Below are 16362 nucleotides of genomic sequence, written 5' to 3'. Positions count from 1 at the left end.
CCACTGAGTTTGAATTGATCTCCACTGCTAGTAAGAGGTGGGAAGGCTCTTTCTGGTTCCTGCTAAAGTTACCTGACAGCGGAAGGTGTGCATCTGATAATTATAACTCTAGTGTTTCCAAGGCCTGAGCGATTTAGTTAAGAGCACTAATCCTGATCTTATCAAGAGGGTTTTGTAGTCCAACAGTGTTGCTTATAACAGTATCTGTTTTACTTCCTGGGGCTCCCATCCCCTCTTAGGATTCTCCTGTAATCCTGCCCGTTATGCCCTGTGCATGTCTCATTACCTCCTGAAATCAGTTAAAACTGGTATGAGGGCAAAGAGTATTTTTTCTTTTCTTCATCCCAGGATCTGAGAATTGGATTTTTAACATTACATCATTAATCAGGCCAGCAGTAGAGTGGTCACAAATGTGGTACACGTAATGCCTGCAGAGCCATGGATCTGGCCAATGATAAGGTAGTTTATTTGTTGCTTATTAAAAACAACAACAGCCACAGTCAGCCCAAATGCTTTAGTTACATTTGGTATTTTAGAGCAGTAAGTTGGCATCCATGAGCTTGGGATCAGCCCCTTTGAAGTCTAACGATTTTCTTTTTCTTTTTCTTTTTGAGACAGGGTCTCACTCTGTCATGTGGGCTGGAGTGCAGTGGTTCAATCATGGCTCATTGCAGCCTCCATCTTTCAGGCTCAAGCAATCCTCCTATCTCAGCCTCCCAGGTAGCTTGGACTACAGGCACACGCCACCACACCCAGCTAATTTTTTAATTTTTTTGTAGAGATGAGGTTTCACCATGTTGCCAGGCTGGTCTCAAACTCCTGAGCTCAAGTGATCTGCCTGCCTCAGCCTCCCAAAGTGCTGGAATTACAGGCATGAGCCACCATGCCCGGCCTGAAGTCTAGTGATTTTCTAATGATTACTTTGAGGTTCAGGTCCTAGGAATTTGCTTAAATCCTTGACCTTGGGATTCATAATCTATTTGATTTATAGAGAATAGACACATTACTGTTCTGTGTCTTTTTTTTAAATTAATTATTATTTTTTATTTTCTTGAAATAGGATCTTGCCCTGTTGCCCAGGCTGGAGTGTAGTGGTACAATTGTATCTCACTGCAACCTCAGCCTCCCAGGCTCAAGGGCTCCTCCCACCTCATCCTCCCAAGTAGCTGGGACTATAGGCATGTGCCACCATGCCTAGCTAATTTTTTTATTGTTTTAATTTTGTAGAGATGGAGTCTCCATATGTTTCCTAGGCTGGTCTCAAACTCCTGGGCTTATGCAGTCCTTGCGCCTCAGCCTCCTAAAGTGCTGGGATTACAGGTGTGAGCCACCGCACCCTGTTCTGTGTCTTCAGAGAACTCTCAAGAATCTCTATAAAAGTTGTCAGTATACACAATGGCAATTTAAGGACAGGGCAGTTTCTGAGAGGTTCCAAAATATCAGGAACCCAAGTGAAGACTTGTTAGCTCAGCCCCTGGGCTTTAAACCCCAAGGAAGGGTTAACGCTTGCCTTGGGGAGGAATGAGGTATGGGAACTAAAATTGCTTTGGACATCTGAGCTGTGCTTTAATAAGATATTCCAGGTGGTCAAGGAGTAATCCTAAAATAGCCTAGATACTTAATTGCTTTTAAAGTCAGGCGCTTCTGTCTCTGGGGAGGTGCAGCTCTAAGGAATGCAGGGCTGGCTCCTAAGATCTTAGAGGCATGGTCTGTTTTTTTGTTTGTTTTTTTTTGTTTGTTTGTTTTTAATCCCAGTAAAAAGAAAAGGCCCAAGGTAGCCTTCTTGGATCAGGAGACCTTTGTTAAATCTACCTCTTTCTTCTCATTGGAAGATTGGCAGTAAGCCTTTGGCTTCTCCTGCTGCCAGGTGCCATAACCTGGCTTCTTCCAGGGCTGTGAGATTGGTGTTGTCACCCCACCTCCCTAGGCAGTGGTCTGTTTTCATTAGTGCTTAAAGGCTTCCTGCTTGATCCCCTGTTCAGCCTCTGTTTGCATCAGAACATACCTTTCTCACTCTAAGAATTGAGATTAATCCTTCTCTTTCTCTTTCATCCCCTCAATCCAGATCCAGTTGATTCTCCATTTATGGCACTGATTTCTCCCTGGTTCTGCTACTCTCCATCTCCCCCAGTCCTACATTCTCAGCTTGGGCTACTGCACAGCCACCTACCCCCAGTGCAGGCTTTCCCTCTCAAATTTTCAATACTATTTACAAAATCTGTCAGCATTACAAGTCATTACCGAGGGGCATTAAAAATGTTTTTGATTAAATGAAAAATCATACTACTCTCTTACTTGTAATTGAAAGACTAGGCCAGGCACAGTGGCTCACACCTGTAATCCCAGCACTTTGGGGGGCTGAGACGGGCAGATCACCTGAAGTCAGGAGTTTGAGACCAGCCTGGCCAGCATGATGAAACCCCGTCTCTACTAAAAAAAAATACAAAAATTAGCTGGGCATGGTGGCGCGTGCCTGTAATCCCAGCTACTCAGGAGGCTGAGGCACGAGAATCACTTAAACCAGGGAGGCGGAGGTTGTAGTGAGCCCAGATTACACGACTGCACTCCAGCCCGGGTGACAGAGCGAGACTCTGTCTCAAAAAAAAAAAAAAAGAAAGAAAGACTAAATAAATAATTTTGTGAAGGTATCAGTTCTATGAGAAATTCTCTATGATTTCAGTGCAGCCTGGTTCCAAATCTTCATTGTAGGGTGGAAAGCAAATGATAAGTCGTGACAAATGGTTCAGATTAATCTAGAAAATAATATAATTTTTAAAATAAAAAAATCAGCATAATTGCATTTTGTAATTGTTTGTCTCTCTGTCTCCATTAGACAGTAAGCTCCATGAGGTGATCATCTGTCTTGTTCTTTTTCCTTCAGAACCTTTTACCATAACTGGTAAATTCTAGGTGATCAAATGTTTGTACATGAATAAATATAATGAAAAAAAGGAAAAGTGAAAATCCCCCAATTCCAATCTGATTAGGTGTCTATGTACATTTATATGTTTCTGTATATGTTTTTTTTCCAACAAAAATGGGCTACTAAAGCAGTCTAAAACATTGATTTAATCGTGTGCTTTCCTGTCCAGAAAACATCCACTGCCTCCCCACTGTTCACAGTTCAGAGTTTAAATTTCCTTCTGGTATTCAAGGCATCTCACAGCCCCTTTCAACTTTAACTATTCAGACTTTCTGTCCTTATATCCTCCCTGTCAAAACATGCCTTGTTTATCCCCCACTCCATGCTCATTTAGACTGCAAATCTCCCTTCAACCCATTCTTCAAGGCCAGCTTAACCTCCACCTCTAAGCCACCCAGCCTTTTCTTCTACCTCCTGAGTACCTTGGATTTTCCTATTTGTTGCCTCGCTATTATATGCGATATGTGTTCAGTTTTTTTTTTCCACCTTCGTGGTAAGACTCCCAGTGGTGGGAACTATTTTTTTTTTTTTTTAGTGGTGTTCTCAGCAGCTTGCACAATGCCCTACCTGGGGTAGGTTCTCAGGAAATCTGTGTTGAATAAACTTGTCATCAGGTCTTTGCTTCTCAGAACAGAAAGAGCCCCTAGAGACCATCTTGTCCAACCCTGTCTCATGTTGGATTCCATGCCATGACATGCCATACAGATGGTGATCCAGAGACAGGAAGTTGCCCACCTCCTGGGAAGCTCACTCCATTACCAGGCAGTTCTAATTGTTTTAAAAAGTCCTTCTGTAGACCTGAAATCTTCCTCAGGGTAACTTCTGCCTGTCACCCTAGTTGTGCCCTCTGGGGCTTTAGAGAGGAAGGAGGAAAAAGCCTAGTTTCTCTTCACTCACTACCTTTAGATTTTCAAAGATAGTGAATCTGTTTATTTCCCCTGTGTGCTGTTGAAATGGGTTCCAGGGTTGAGATGCTGGGGAAGCACTATTCTAATTTTGAGTAGCAGTCAGGTTAGACCTTGATTCATTATTTTTGAAGGCCTGTGTGTGCATGTCACAGTGTAAGCTGCCATCTTCCTCTGGTCCATTCAGAGGTGTAGCCCTCTTCTCTTTTTCTCCCTCTCCCCTGATCCTCTGTCTTCTGGGAGAAGATGGGCTCATTCTACTGGAATGGTCTGTTTTGGAGGGAGGGGTAAAAAGTTAGCAATTCTTATTTCAGTACTGCCAGATAACTCTCCTGGGTAAGCATTGTGTGAGGGCTGCTTTTCATTTGGCTAAAGTGCCCAGGTGAAGCCATGAGATAAAGCAAGGAATAAAAGAATCTCCCATTGATAGGAGCTGCCCAGTGCCATGACATGGGCATTTTAGGCATCTTTGGACAGAGGATTTTATTCTCACTTCTTTTTCTTCCTTTCTCCCTTCCTGATCTCCTTACCCAGAACACTTAGTGTTATTCTTTCAAACTGTAAGTCAGTATGGTGTAACAGCGAGAGCCAAACAGACCTAGGTTTACATCCTGGCACTGTCACTAAGAAGCTCTGAGACCCTGAGCAGGTTATTTGAGCTCTTTGAGCCATTGTTTTCCCATTTCTAAAATAACCACTTCTACATTATAGAATTAAGTGAGAAAATGCTTGTAAGGCTCCTGGTACAATCCTTGGTATGCAGAAGGCACACAAACACTAGCTTCCTGCTACCTTTTCTCTTTCCCCCAACCTTCTTTTCCTGGGGAAAATTAGCTGAATGTAGGTATAGTAGCCAAAGCTAGTCTTGGGTGTGTATTTGGGAGCAAACTATCAGTTTCCTGTGAGCTCCTGGAGAGATCAAAGATGTTAAAAGACAGTTCTCAAGTAGGAGAGGCTGAGAAGGCTGTAAATGGCAATAAGTGGCCACTCTGGCCACTGTTGACTTCCCACACACATTTCTAGGCTATATAATACTGCTGCCTGCTGCTGATGTTGTAACAAAGCCTGTTCCCTGGGCAGGTTAAACTTGCATGCAGCAACCTTTCAACTGAAATGCTTTCCTCATCAACCTCTTTTGATCCCTAAAATGTTGAGCTGTCTCTTTTTGGATTTGTTTTCCCCACACTCCATCTGCCTCTGCTGTTCCCTGCTTTCTTCCACCATTACAATCTCAGTCAGCCACAGTCAGCATCTGAGAAAAAATTATTTCTGGGCTGATAATTTTCTAGTAGTCACACCCATACCCTATTGATAGGCCGAGAAACCTACTGCACACAAACTTGAATTGCGTAAGTGAGCCATGTTTTACAGCAGTTGATCAGAGTTAAGAACCAAGAAAATAACTGGTTAAGCCTGTAACCCACCCAATGAAAGGGGGAGGGGAAGACAGAGGAGCTGTGGGATTGGAGGTCCCACGGGGGAGCCCATCTCTGTCTTTTAGCAGATGTATCGGTGCTCCCTCTTCTTTATTATTATTTTTTTTTTGGGGGGGGTGGGGGATAGAGATGGAGTCTCCCTGACCAGCCTGGCCAACATGGCAAAACCCCATCTCTACCAAAAATACAAAAATTAGCCGGGTGTACTGGCATGTACCTGTAGTCCCAGCTACTCAGGAGGCTGATGCAGGAGAATCGCCTGAACCTAAGAGGCGGAGGTCGCAGTAACCCGAGATTATGCCACTGCACTCCAGCCTACGCGATAGAGCAAAACTCTGTCTCAAAAAAAAAAAAATAACAAAACACAGAGAGAAAGAGAGAGTCTTCCTATGTTGCCCAGGTTGGTCTTAAAGTGCTGGAATTGCAGGCAAGAGCCACCATGCCCAGTTGGTCAGTGCTTTCTATGTGCTCAGGGCTGGAGATACCCAGACGAATAACTGAACACAGGTGGTAGAGCCCAGAGGAGAAAGGCATTGAATCTGCCTAGTGGGCAGAGGCAGGAGGTTCTGCTAGACTGCGAAAGGCAGGCAGGACTCAGGGATTACTCTCACCTCAGCCAGAAAATCCTGTGAAGCGGGACCAAAGTTTAACTGCCTTAAGACAAAGAATGGAATGCACGTTGGACATTTTTACATCAGCCCCAGCTGAATGGACCATCCTTGCCTTGGAGCTGGACAAAAGAAAATAATACCTCCTCTCTGGGCAACTGTTTTCCTCACATTTTCTTTTCTTTTTTTCTTTCTTTTTTTTTTTTTTTAAAAACCAAAGGCCTCACATATTTATTACTGAACCCAGCCAACCAACGTGTTCGTAACAGATTCAGAGAGGAAAACACGTCGAAATCTCCAGATAGTGGTGACATTTTCAGCTTGATATGGTAACATGATCATGACCTTCAGACAGCATAAATATGTGTGCCATCTCGTGCAATTCGTTACAGACCCAGCTTGGTTCTTCTCCAATGTCTCCTTTTGGAGTCGTACCTGATTTTATTTCCAGTTTTCATCCGAATCCACTGGGGAATGGGGCGATTTTGCTTTTGTTTCTTGGCCAGGAATCGCTTAATCCTGAAAGTCTTCTGAGAAGACATGGCGAGAAGCGGAGTCAAGAACACACCACGATGGTGGAGAAAGGAAGAGAGGGCCACATTTTCTTTAAATAGAGTAACTGAGAGTTCCTATCTGTGGAATGGGTCCAACAGTGGGATTACTCAAAGAGTTCGGTGTCTCATTTCTTTCCTGCTCTGGCAAGTCTTCCTGACCTCTGTGGTCACCAAGCTGGAGGCATTTTAAGCTAAGTGAGTCACACTTAGTGGGCTCTGTGCAAGGCCTCACCATCCAACTGCTCAGATTCTCTTGCAGATTGGACAAAGCTGGAGAAGCCAAGAGGACCCTACCAGCCCCAGCCCCCATCCTGCCAAGGCATTCTCCATGTGTGGAGCCGAGCGCTCACACTTGGGTGTTTATTTTCACACATAGTCACATAGTGATCACACTAGCGTGCCTGTTTTCACACTGCTGTCCTGCTGTGGAAAGCCCTGTCTGATTTTTTAGGTTGTGGATTCCACCATTTCCACCCAACTGTGTATTAAATAGTTTTTGAGTGAGCATTCAGAGTGCTTGGAAGTTACTATAATTAGAAAAAAAAAAATGGTGTTTTCATCTCTCTTGGTGACTGATAGAGAAAGAATCCTGTGAACGAGATCAGCTTCAGAGCTCTGGCCAGAGTTGGGAATTGAGCTGCTGCAGTAAACAGCTGACATAACAGAAGCGGCAATGATCCCCCATTAAATGTCTTTCAACCGATAGGGGCTCCTGGGATAATTGACTTTCCAGCAGGAATTACTGGCTCAAACAAAATCACTGGGCATTAGAGCAACCTACTGCATCCTTTGAAAGGGGGAATGTAACTCTGTCTGGTTTTGCTGACCTGACAAGCATAATTCATCTTGATTATTCATTGTGCTAGTTGCCACCAGATGACACCAGATTTCTGGTGACTGTAATTACAATGTGGGATGAGCTTTAGCTTTTTTTTCTTTTTAAACAATGTTCCTCCCACTTGGCTATTAGCTCCCCTGAGCTGAAGGTGCTGTAGGAAGGGATCCAACAGTGTCTGTCTTGGGAGATGATGAGTGCATGGTCAGATAGCATTTACCGAGCACTTCCATACACACATCTTTTACTAGATAAGCAGGGAAACAATTTGGTGTAGTCTGTTTCATTTTAACTGATAGAGTGTCACTTCTTAGTTATACTTATGTCACTGTGTGCCAGATTGCTGCTATCAGAAAGTGGGTCTTCATCTCAGAGCCCACTGTGAATAGGGGAAGCAAAGTTGGCCCCAAAATATAACTGCATAATGCCTTCTGCTTTCAGACAAGCTATATTAAAGGGGGAGGTGGAAGAGAATGAAATTCAACCAAGCTTTTATTTCTTTGACATGGTTTTAGAAGAAGATTCCTGAGTAGTCCAAAGAATGTTCTCCCAAGAAACCACTGCTCCCCAGCCACACATGTCCTTTCCTCACCACATACACACCCCAGCCAGCTGGGTGGCATGGTGCACATGTGCTTGTGGTCCTGTGGGAGAAATGAATATGACAGGTTCAGTGTGTCCAGGCCACTGGAACCTCCACTGACCAGTGGGTCAGGGTGAACAACAGAGTTATACTGTGAGAGTTCATACCTTCACTAGCACAAAGACTTTTTGACCCCCCTGTAAGGCATGTGTATGTTTTTTGAAGAGGTGCTTAATTGGTGTGCCAGGCAATGTGCTATGTGCCTGACAAAGATAAGACACCTTTGCTGTCAAGGAGCTTACTATATGGTGAGGATGACAGATACTTCCCAAGTAATATGTTAAAATCTAAGCTACAAGTGAACAGAGATTGTTTTTAGAGTACTTAGTATAGCCGTGGTTGAAGGGAAGGCTTCCCGCTGAAGAGATAACTGATTGGAGGAATAAGAGTTACTGGACTTGGCTGGGCACAGTGGCTCATGCGTGTAATCCCAGCACTTTGGGAGGCTGAGGTGGGTGGATCACCTGAGGTCAGGAGTTCGAGACCAGCCTGGCCAGCATGGTGAAACCCCATCTCTACTAAAAATACAAAACAAAAATTAGCCGGGCGTGGTCGCGCGCACCTGTAATCCCAGCTACTCAGGAGGTTGAGGCAGGAGAATCGCTTGAACCCGGGAGGCAGAGGTTGCAGTGAGCCGAGATCGTGCCATTGCATTCCAGCTTGGGCAACATGAGCAAAACTCCGTCTCAGAAAAAAAAAAAGAAAAAAGAGTTACTGGACTGAACAAAGATAGGAAGCAAGTTTAAAGAATATTTGCCATCCCTTCCTATTTAGTTGAATGGTGTTGCTTCAACCCAATCAGTTAAGTTGGGCTTAGATTTTCATTGTTTCTCTAATAAAAATGAACTCTCGCCCTAGTGGCACAGAGTCTGTACCTTGGGAACAATCTCAGGCCATGGTGGCCCTCGTATCACCATGAGTTCTTGCCATGCGGCTTAGGGTTTTGAATGGTGAGGCTTGGCTAAGAGACCAACTTCAGGATGTATGTCCTGATTGCTTTGACTCTTATCACTTAGAGTGTTACATAGGAAACCAGGCGAGGTGTCTTCCCAGTCTGCAGGAAAGTGGTGCATCTCAGAGTAATGGCTTCTGGGGATCAGCCGGGAATGAGCCCCTTCTAAGCAACATGGGCCTTTGTGTCCTCCTCTTCCAGGATTATCAAGTATAAATGACACCCACGACACCCACCCTTCTCCAACAAATGAAGATGATTCTTCCACCCAATTCCCTCTTTATTTTGGAACCAAATCGAAAGCAAAAAAAAAAAAAGATGTCCCTGTAAGGGTGGCAGAATTAGTCTTCTTGGTTGTCTTTTATAGTATGAGTGAGGATAGCATAATTGCTAAGCATCTTCATCTTTGCCCTAAATGATTGGCTTGCCCTCTGTCCGAACTCTTTTTCTTCCTTTGCCCCTCTCAACTTTGTGTTTTGTTCCCTTTTAGAATGGTGGTTTGGCCTGGAGTGATGATGCAGATGGAGGCCGGGGAAGAGAGATCTCTCGAGATTTTGCCAAGGTCTGTAATACTTCCTTTGTGATATAGATAGGGGCAGTTCTGCAGTGGCTTGTTACAGCTGATTCCCAAGAAATAAGGACCAAAGTAGCCAGTGAGTTGCATTTATAGTGATTCAGATGGTCATAGTATATCTGGTTTAAGACTTCAGCAAGATGGAATTTTTCATTGTGTGTTTTTCTTGGGGGATTGGGATTGCAGCTGTATGAACTGGACGGTGATCCTGAAAGGAAAGAGTTCCTGGATGACCTCTTCGTCTTTATGCAGAAGAGGGGTGAGTGTGCATCTACTCATCATTCCAATTCAGGGAATACTGATAGAGTGCCTACTGTGTGCTAGTCACTGTTAGACATCCTGGCCCACTAATCCTCATCCAGGAGGACAAGAGGCATTTACTGCCAGTTGGTTCTGGATTTAGCCAATTGACTGATAGCCAGATCGAAGAGGACAGAGAAGGCGTTGGCACAAAGTAGATGGAATGATCGTCCACGTTTGGCCCTGCCTGATTTTGTGTCTCTTCTTCCAATTAACTGGTCTCTGGAGTCACTTCAAATTCAAATATGCCTTTTTTAAGCCTTAAAGCTACCCTGGACTTCACTTAATCTGGCATGTGGGGCTTCTTGTTGGCGTATCTAGTCTCATGGAGAAAGGTAAGTGAAAGAATAGAGGCCCCTCAGGATATTTTGGAAGAATCTGAAATGATCCATGGAGAGGAAAGGCCAACACTTTCTTCCTATCCATTGGCTTTCGATGTTTGTATTTGCTGGCTTGGTTAGAACATTCCTGCAGTTTAACAGTCAGGTACGTAGGCATCTGCCTTTTTTTTTTTTTTTTTTTTTTGAGATGGAGTCTCGCTCTGTTGCCCAGGCTGGAGTGCCGTGGCGTGATCTCAGCTCACTGCAACCTCTGCCTCCCATGTTCAAGCAATTCTCATGCCTCAGCCTCCCGAGTAGCTGGGACTACAGGTGCGCGCCACCATGCCTGGCTAATTTTTGTATTTTTTTTCAGTAGAGATGGGGTTTCACCATGTTGGCCAGGCTGGTCTCAAAATCCTGACCTCAAGTGATCCACCTGCCTTGACCTCCCAAAGTACTGGGATTACAGGCATGAGCCACCACGCGTAGCCGGCATCTGCTTTATAATGCACTCTCCCAATTCTCTTTCCTTCTCTCCTCACTCCCCGCACATCCCCAAGAGCCATCTCCACTGTAGACTATGGTGTGACTGAGTTTAGAGCTGAGTGACTCAACTTCCTGGCTTTGTATTTAGTCATAGCAATGGGTTCACCAGCCGGGTCAGCCTTCAGAACACATGGCCAGCACCCCAGCCTTTCTAGCAGAAGGCCTTCAGCAACCTGTGTGGCTCCACCTTCATCACCCTCAGGACAAAACCATAGGAGAGAGCTACTCCCAGTAGCCTGTTCCCAGCATCCTGTTATAGCTGATCATGCATCCCTTGGTGCCTGTGTCAACAACTTTATTGAGACCTAAGAATGAAATCTTCCTTTTTATCCTGGGCCAAACTGTAATGGCAGCTGCCAGCAGCTAAATATTCTAAGTTAACTTCTCTATTTCCCTCCTTCCTCCCACACCTTTACCTTTGGCAGCCTTATTGCCTTCTTGGTAGCCTGCCTGTTACTGCTGGTTTGCTTAAAAAGGCAATGGAAAGTTTTGAATCTTGGTTTTCCCCAATCTGTAAGCCCATCAAAGCAATCTGAGCAGCCCTAATTAGTTTGCTCCTCCAGCTGTTATCTGGAACTGCATGTGTCAGTAAAAAACAAGAATATAATCCTGAGGCTGGGCACGGTGGCTTCTGCCTGTAATCCCAGCACTTTGGGAGGCCAAGGTGGGTGGATCAGGAGGTCAAGAGATCGAGACCATCCTGGCCAACATGGTGAAACCCGTCTCTACTAAAAATACAAAAATTAGGTGGGCATGGTAGCACGTGCCTGTAGTTCCAGCTACTCGGGAGGCTGAGGCAGGAGAATTACTTGAACTCGGGAGATGGAGGTTGCAGTGAGCCAAGGTTTTGCCACTGCCCTCCATCCTGGCGACAGAGCGAGACTCCATCTCGAAAAAAAAAAAAAAGAATATAATCCTGAAAGATAATGTGACTGGCAGCAATGAACCTCCCCGTTTGCCCTGACAGAGAGAGAAATCCACTTAATACTTTGGTCTCCCCTTCCAATTACCTTTTAATTATTTACAAGCTCCACAAGCCCAGCTGGTGCAAACCCAGGAGCTGATCCTGTCTCAGAGGGGCTGCCATAGCAATATAGATTTTAATCAGCAGTGGAGCTCCACCGCTTTATTTTCCATTTTATTGTTTTTCTCCCTTCCCTGAAGGATTTTTAAAGGAAAATGGAAGTGAGATCAGCCAAGCCGTTTGTGAAGATCAGTAATTGTTTACTACTATATGTCCCCACTAGACTAGGAGCTCCTCAAGGAGGGCCACTTTGTCATTCTTTCATGTCCCCAGTGCTAGCACAGGGCCAGGCTGCTCAGGACATGTTTGCTGTGTGAGCAGTCTTGTTGGTTTTCCTGGCTCAGATTGCCACATGCAGGGTATTCAAGCTGCCTTGAAGTTTGGGTGCATCTGTGTCCTTCAGCCAGCTGCCCCGTAATTGAGAGTCAGCAGTAGAGAACAATCTTTGCTGCATATCCTGCTGTTCTGCGGCAACTGGGACTGCCAGATTGCCATCTAGTATATTTCTGAGTGAACCCAAAGCAGGAGTGAGTGACTCCCTTTGATAATGTCACTTTATGGTTCTTCAGGTCATGAGTAAATCTTTGTCCTGTCTTCAGCACTTATGTCAGGTATTTCACTATTTGCTGGCATTACCAGCAGAAGGGAAATGGTTCTGTCTGCTACTTGTTACTTTAATAAAAGATTTCTCAGCCTCAGCACTGTTGACTTTGGGATGGGTAGTCCTTTGTTGTGGAGACTGTCCTGTGCACTGTAGGATTTTGTTTTTATTTTTGAGACAGGGTCTCACTCTGTTGCCTCAGCTGGAGTGCAGTGGTGCGATCATAGCTCACTGCAGCCTCAAAGTGCTGAGCTGAAGCCTTTCTCCTGCTTCAGCCTCCTGAGTAGCTGGGACTATAGGTAGGCACCACCATGCCTGGCTAACTTTTTTGTTTTATAGAAATGAGGTCTCACTATGTTGCCCAGGCTGGTTTTGAACTCCTGACCTCAAGTGATCCTCCCACCTCGGCTTTTCAGAGTGCTGGGATTACAGGTGTGAGCCACTACACCTGGTTACTGTAGGATGATTAGCAGTATCCATGGCCTCTATCCACTAGATACCAATATCAGCCGCTCAGTCACAACAACCAAAAATGTCTCTAGATGTCATAAATGTCCCCTGGAGGGCAAAATTGTCCCCTGTTGAGACCCTCTGGGATGGAAAGATGGGAAAGAGAATAAAGATGTAAAATATCCTCTGCAAGAAAAACTCTTAGCTGAGTGTGGTGGCCCATACCTGTAATCCCACCACTGTGGGAGGCTGAGGCGGGAGGATCAGGTGAGTCCAGGAGTTCAAGACCAGCCTCAGTAACATAGTGAGACCTTGTCTCTACAAAAAATGAAAACAAAATTAGCCAGGCGTAGTGATGCATGCCTGTAGTCCCAAGCTGCTTGGGAGGCTAAGGTGGGCGAATTGCTCGAGCCGGGGAGTTGGAGACTGTCATCAGTCAACATTGCGCCACTGCCCTCCAGCCTGGCCAACAAAGTGAGACCCTGTCTCAAAAAAAAAAAAAAAAAAAAACTTTTTATGAAAATCATCTTACCTCTCCAGTCAGGTACATGAGAGCAAGCCGTGTCAGGTAGCATTGTTTCCTGTGACTGAGTGCCAAAGGAGTGAGTGCTGGGGCCTCACCCTGGGCTGCAGTGCAGAGAAAGCCTCTGAGAAGAGCTGTGGCTCTAGTGTATCAGACCCAGCCATGTAGGTGGAGGAAAAAATGCTGTGACACATATGGCCCTAGTGTAGCTGGAAGAACCCTTGTTGGTGGCCCAGAGCCAGGGGCCATCTTGGATGGGTCAGCTGGCATGAGACTCTGAAGGGCCATGTTTGCCCAAAAAGTTAGCACTTCAGTCTATAGATATAGCTGAGTTATTGAAGGCAAAACATTGGCTTTCAGGAAACTTGCTGTGGCAGTGTGTAGTTGGGCTAGAGAGGAGAGACTGAGGCAGGAAGATAGTGTAGAGGTTGTTATTTCCCAGCGATCTTCCTAGAAAACTCTTTATCTGGTAGTCTGAACTAGAGTGGGTGGTTCAGGAGGGTTGGGAGTGGCGCATGGTGGCTCATGCCTATAATTCCAGCACTTTGGGAGGCCTAGGTGGGAGGATCACTTGAGACCAGGAGTTTGAGATCAGCCTGGACAACATAGCAAGACCCTATCCCTGTAATTAAAAAAAAAAAAAGAAGAAGATGTAATCCCAGCTACCCAGGAGGCTGAGTCAGGAGAATCACTTGAACCCGGGAGGCAGAGATTGCAGTGAGCCAAGATCGCACCATTGCACTCCAGCCTGGGCGACAAGAACGAAACTCCATCTCAGAAAAAAAAGAAGAAGAAAATTTTAAAAGAGGGATGGGAGCAGATTGCACTTTTATTTTAATTAATTATTTTATTTATTTTTGAGACAAGGTCTCACTGTATTGCCCAAGCTGGAGTGTAGTGGCACAGTCATGGCTCACCATACCCTTGATCTCCCCAGGCTCAGGTGATCCTCCCACCTCAGCCTCCTGAGAATCTGGGCCTACAGGTATGCACCACCACACTCAGCTAATTTTTCTGTTTTGTTTTGGTTTTTTTGTGGAGATGAGCCCCTTATGTTGCCCAGGCTGGTATCAAACTCCTGGGCTCAAGTGATCCAACTGCCTTGGCCTCCCAAAGTGTTGGGATTACAGGCATGAACCACCACACCGTGCTGGGCCTCAGATTACACTTTTAATCGTGTGAGGCTTGCTGTCTTTGTTCCTTTTTTTGAGACAGAGTCCCAGTCTGGAGTTCAGTGGTCGATCTCAGCTTACCTCAACCTTCCCATCCCGGGTTCAAGTGATTCTCGTGCCTCAGCCTCCCAAGTAGCTGAGATTACAGGCATGCACCACCACGCCTGGCTAATTTTTATATTTTTTAGTAAAGACAGTAGCACCATGTTGGCCAGGCTGGCCTCAAGTGATCCGCCTGCCTCGGACTCCCAAAGTGCTGGAGTTATCAGACATGAGCCACCGCACCTGGCCTTTTTTTTTTTTTTTTTTTTTAACAAAGTCTCCCTCTGTAGCCCAGGCTGGAGTGTAGTGGCACCATCTCGGCTCACTGCAACCTCCGCCTCCTAGGTTCAAGCGATTCTCCTGCCTCAGCCTCCCAAGTAGCTGGGATTACAGGCACGTACCATTGCACCTGGCTAATTTTTTGTATTTTTAGTAGAGACAGGGTTTCACCATGTTGGCCAGGCTGATCTTGAGCTCCCAACCTCAGGTAATCCACCTGCCTCGGCCTCCTAAAGTGTTAGGATTACAGGCATGAGCCACCGAGCCTAGCTGTCTTTATTCTTAACAGAATGATGGGACCAAGGGCCCTTAGACATTTGTGACTTGTCACTTGTGGAGTGTCTGGGGGACACAGGAGGCAGATCTTGTTAGTTGGGACCAAGGAAAAGCCTCATAGACCTTGGCAGCAGGTCAGGGACTTGGCCTCCATAGCTAATATGAAAGGTAAGCAGTAGATATCACAGGAGTCGCTGGAAATAGCCTGAGTTGGCTTGGACAACATAGTGAGACCCTGTCTCTACAAAAAAACATTTTTTTTTAAATTAGCTGAGTGTGGTGGCACGCGCCTGCAGTCTCAGCTACTTTGGAGGCTGAGGTGGGAGGATCACTTGAGCTTGGAAGGTCAAGGCTACAGTGAGCTGAGTTCATGCCATTGCACTCCAGCCTGGGCAACAGAGTGAGACCTTGTCTCAAAAAACAAAAAAAAGAAGGAAAGGGAAAGGGAAATGGAAGGAAGAAAGAAAGAAAGAAAATAGCCTGAGTTTGAAAGGCCTGGAGACACCCAACTGGGCTGTGAGAGGGGCCGGCAGCTTTGACACAGCAGGCTGGGCCCACAGAGGAAGCAGACGGCTCTGAGGGATGTAGCACACAGCAGGCCGCCCCGAATGACCACAGCTGCAGGTGATAAAATAGCTGTCCAGTGAGAGACAGGGACGGGCTGTAACTTCTGCTTTGTGCTGTATCTCTTGCTTGTTAACATGTTTGGGTGAATTGACTGCAACAGATGGGCCTTTCAGCCCTCAGCACCTTGGTTTCTAGGCAAGACCGGGGTGACTTGCACCCTGGCGACCCCCTCCCCTCCCTGAGCAGCAGAGCAACCTGCCCATAAGGAAGCCTGAGAAGATTGGAGTGGGACGAGGCGCAGTGCCCTGTGCGGGTGGAAAGAGCTCTGGACGGATACTGCAAAGCCAGGGCTAACATCCCTTCATTCTCCTGATCTTGAGCACATCCTCCCCACTCTGGCAGCCACAGTTTCCTTATCTATAGAATGAGAGGGTTCAATTAGCGTCATCTTGGAAGTTTCTATTGTCTGTATTGTGTGTCCATGATTGTGTTTATTGAGCTACCCTTGATGAACAAAAAATCAAAAGAAGAAAAGCCCCTTTAACAGTTTTCTATCAAAGTAATTGTACGAAACGACACCAGGAATCTCCGAGACCAAATGCTTCTCTCCTGTCCTTGCTGTGTAATGTGTTTCGTCTTTTGCTGACCGAAGCCAAATTCAACTAAGCAAGTTGCCCTTGATTGTCCCCCACCACCCCGCTCCCGCCAGAATATTTCTCTAGAAAAGACTGGTAAGGTTTTAGAACTCTGATGCCCCTTTTGGCTCACCTTTTGCCGTGTGTGTATGTGTGTGTGTGTGTGTGTGTGTGTGTGTGTGTGTGTGTGTGTGTGT

General features: G+C 45.7%; 2 protein-coding genes across 6 annotated transcripts in view; one reads left to right on the top strand and one right to left on the bottom strand.

Moving 5' to 3' along the window:
• Positions 1-16362, top strand: part of ARID3B (AT-rich interaction domain 3B) — a 61486-nt gene that overhangs the window by 26822 nt on the left and 18302 nt on the right. For all 5 annotated transcript variants that reach the window (XM_032174923.2, XM_032174922.2, XM_058427662.1 and 2 more), the window contains exons 3-4: positions 9347-9418; positions 9617-9689. In XM_032174923.2, coding sequence (XP_032030814.1) covers positions 9347-9418; positions 9617-9689 — 145 coding nt within the window. The remainder of the gene's footprint in view (positions 1-9346; positions 9419-9616; positions 9690-16362) is intronic.
• On the bottom strand, positions 6259-6440 carry LOC116481922 (large ribosomal subunit protein eL39-like). Its single transcript, XM_032753482.2, has one exon. It carries the CDS (start codon positions 6412-6414, stop codon positions 6259-6261), a length of 156 nt encoding a protein of 51 aa, XP_032609373.1. The 5' UTR covers positions 6415-6440.

This window comes from Hylobates moloch, unplaced genomic scaffold (genome assembly GCF_009828535.3).
Source record: "Hylobates moloch isolate HMO894 unplaced genomic scaffold, HMol_V3 SCAFFOLD_14, whole genome shotgun sequence".
Classification (NCBI taxonomy): Eukaryota; Metazoa; Chordata; class Mammalia; order Primates; family Hylobatidae; genus Hylobates; species Hylobates moloch.
This window is presented reverse-complemented; position numbering and strand designations above follow the sequence as displayed.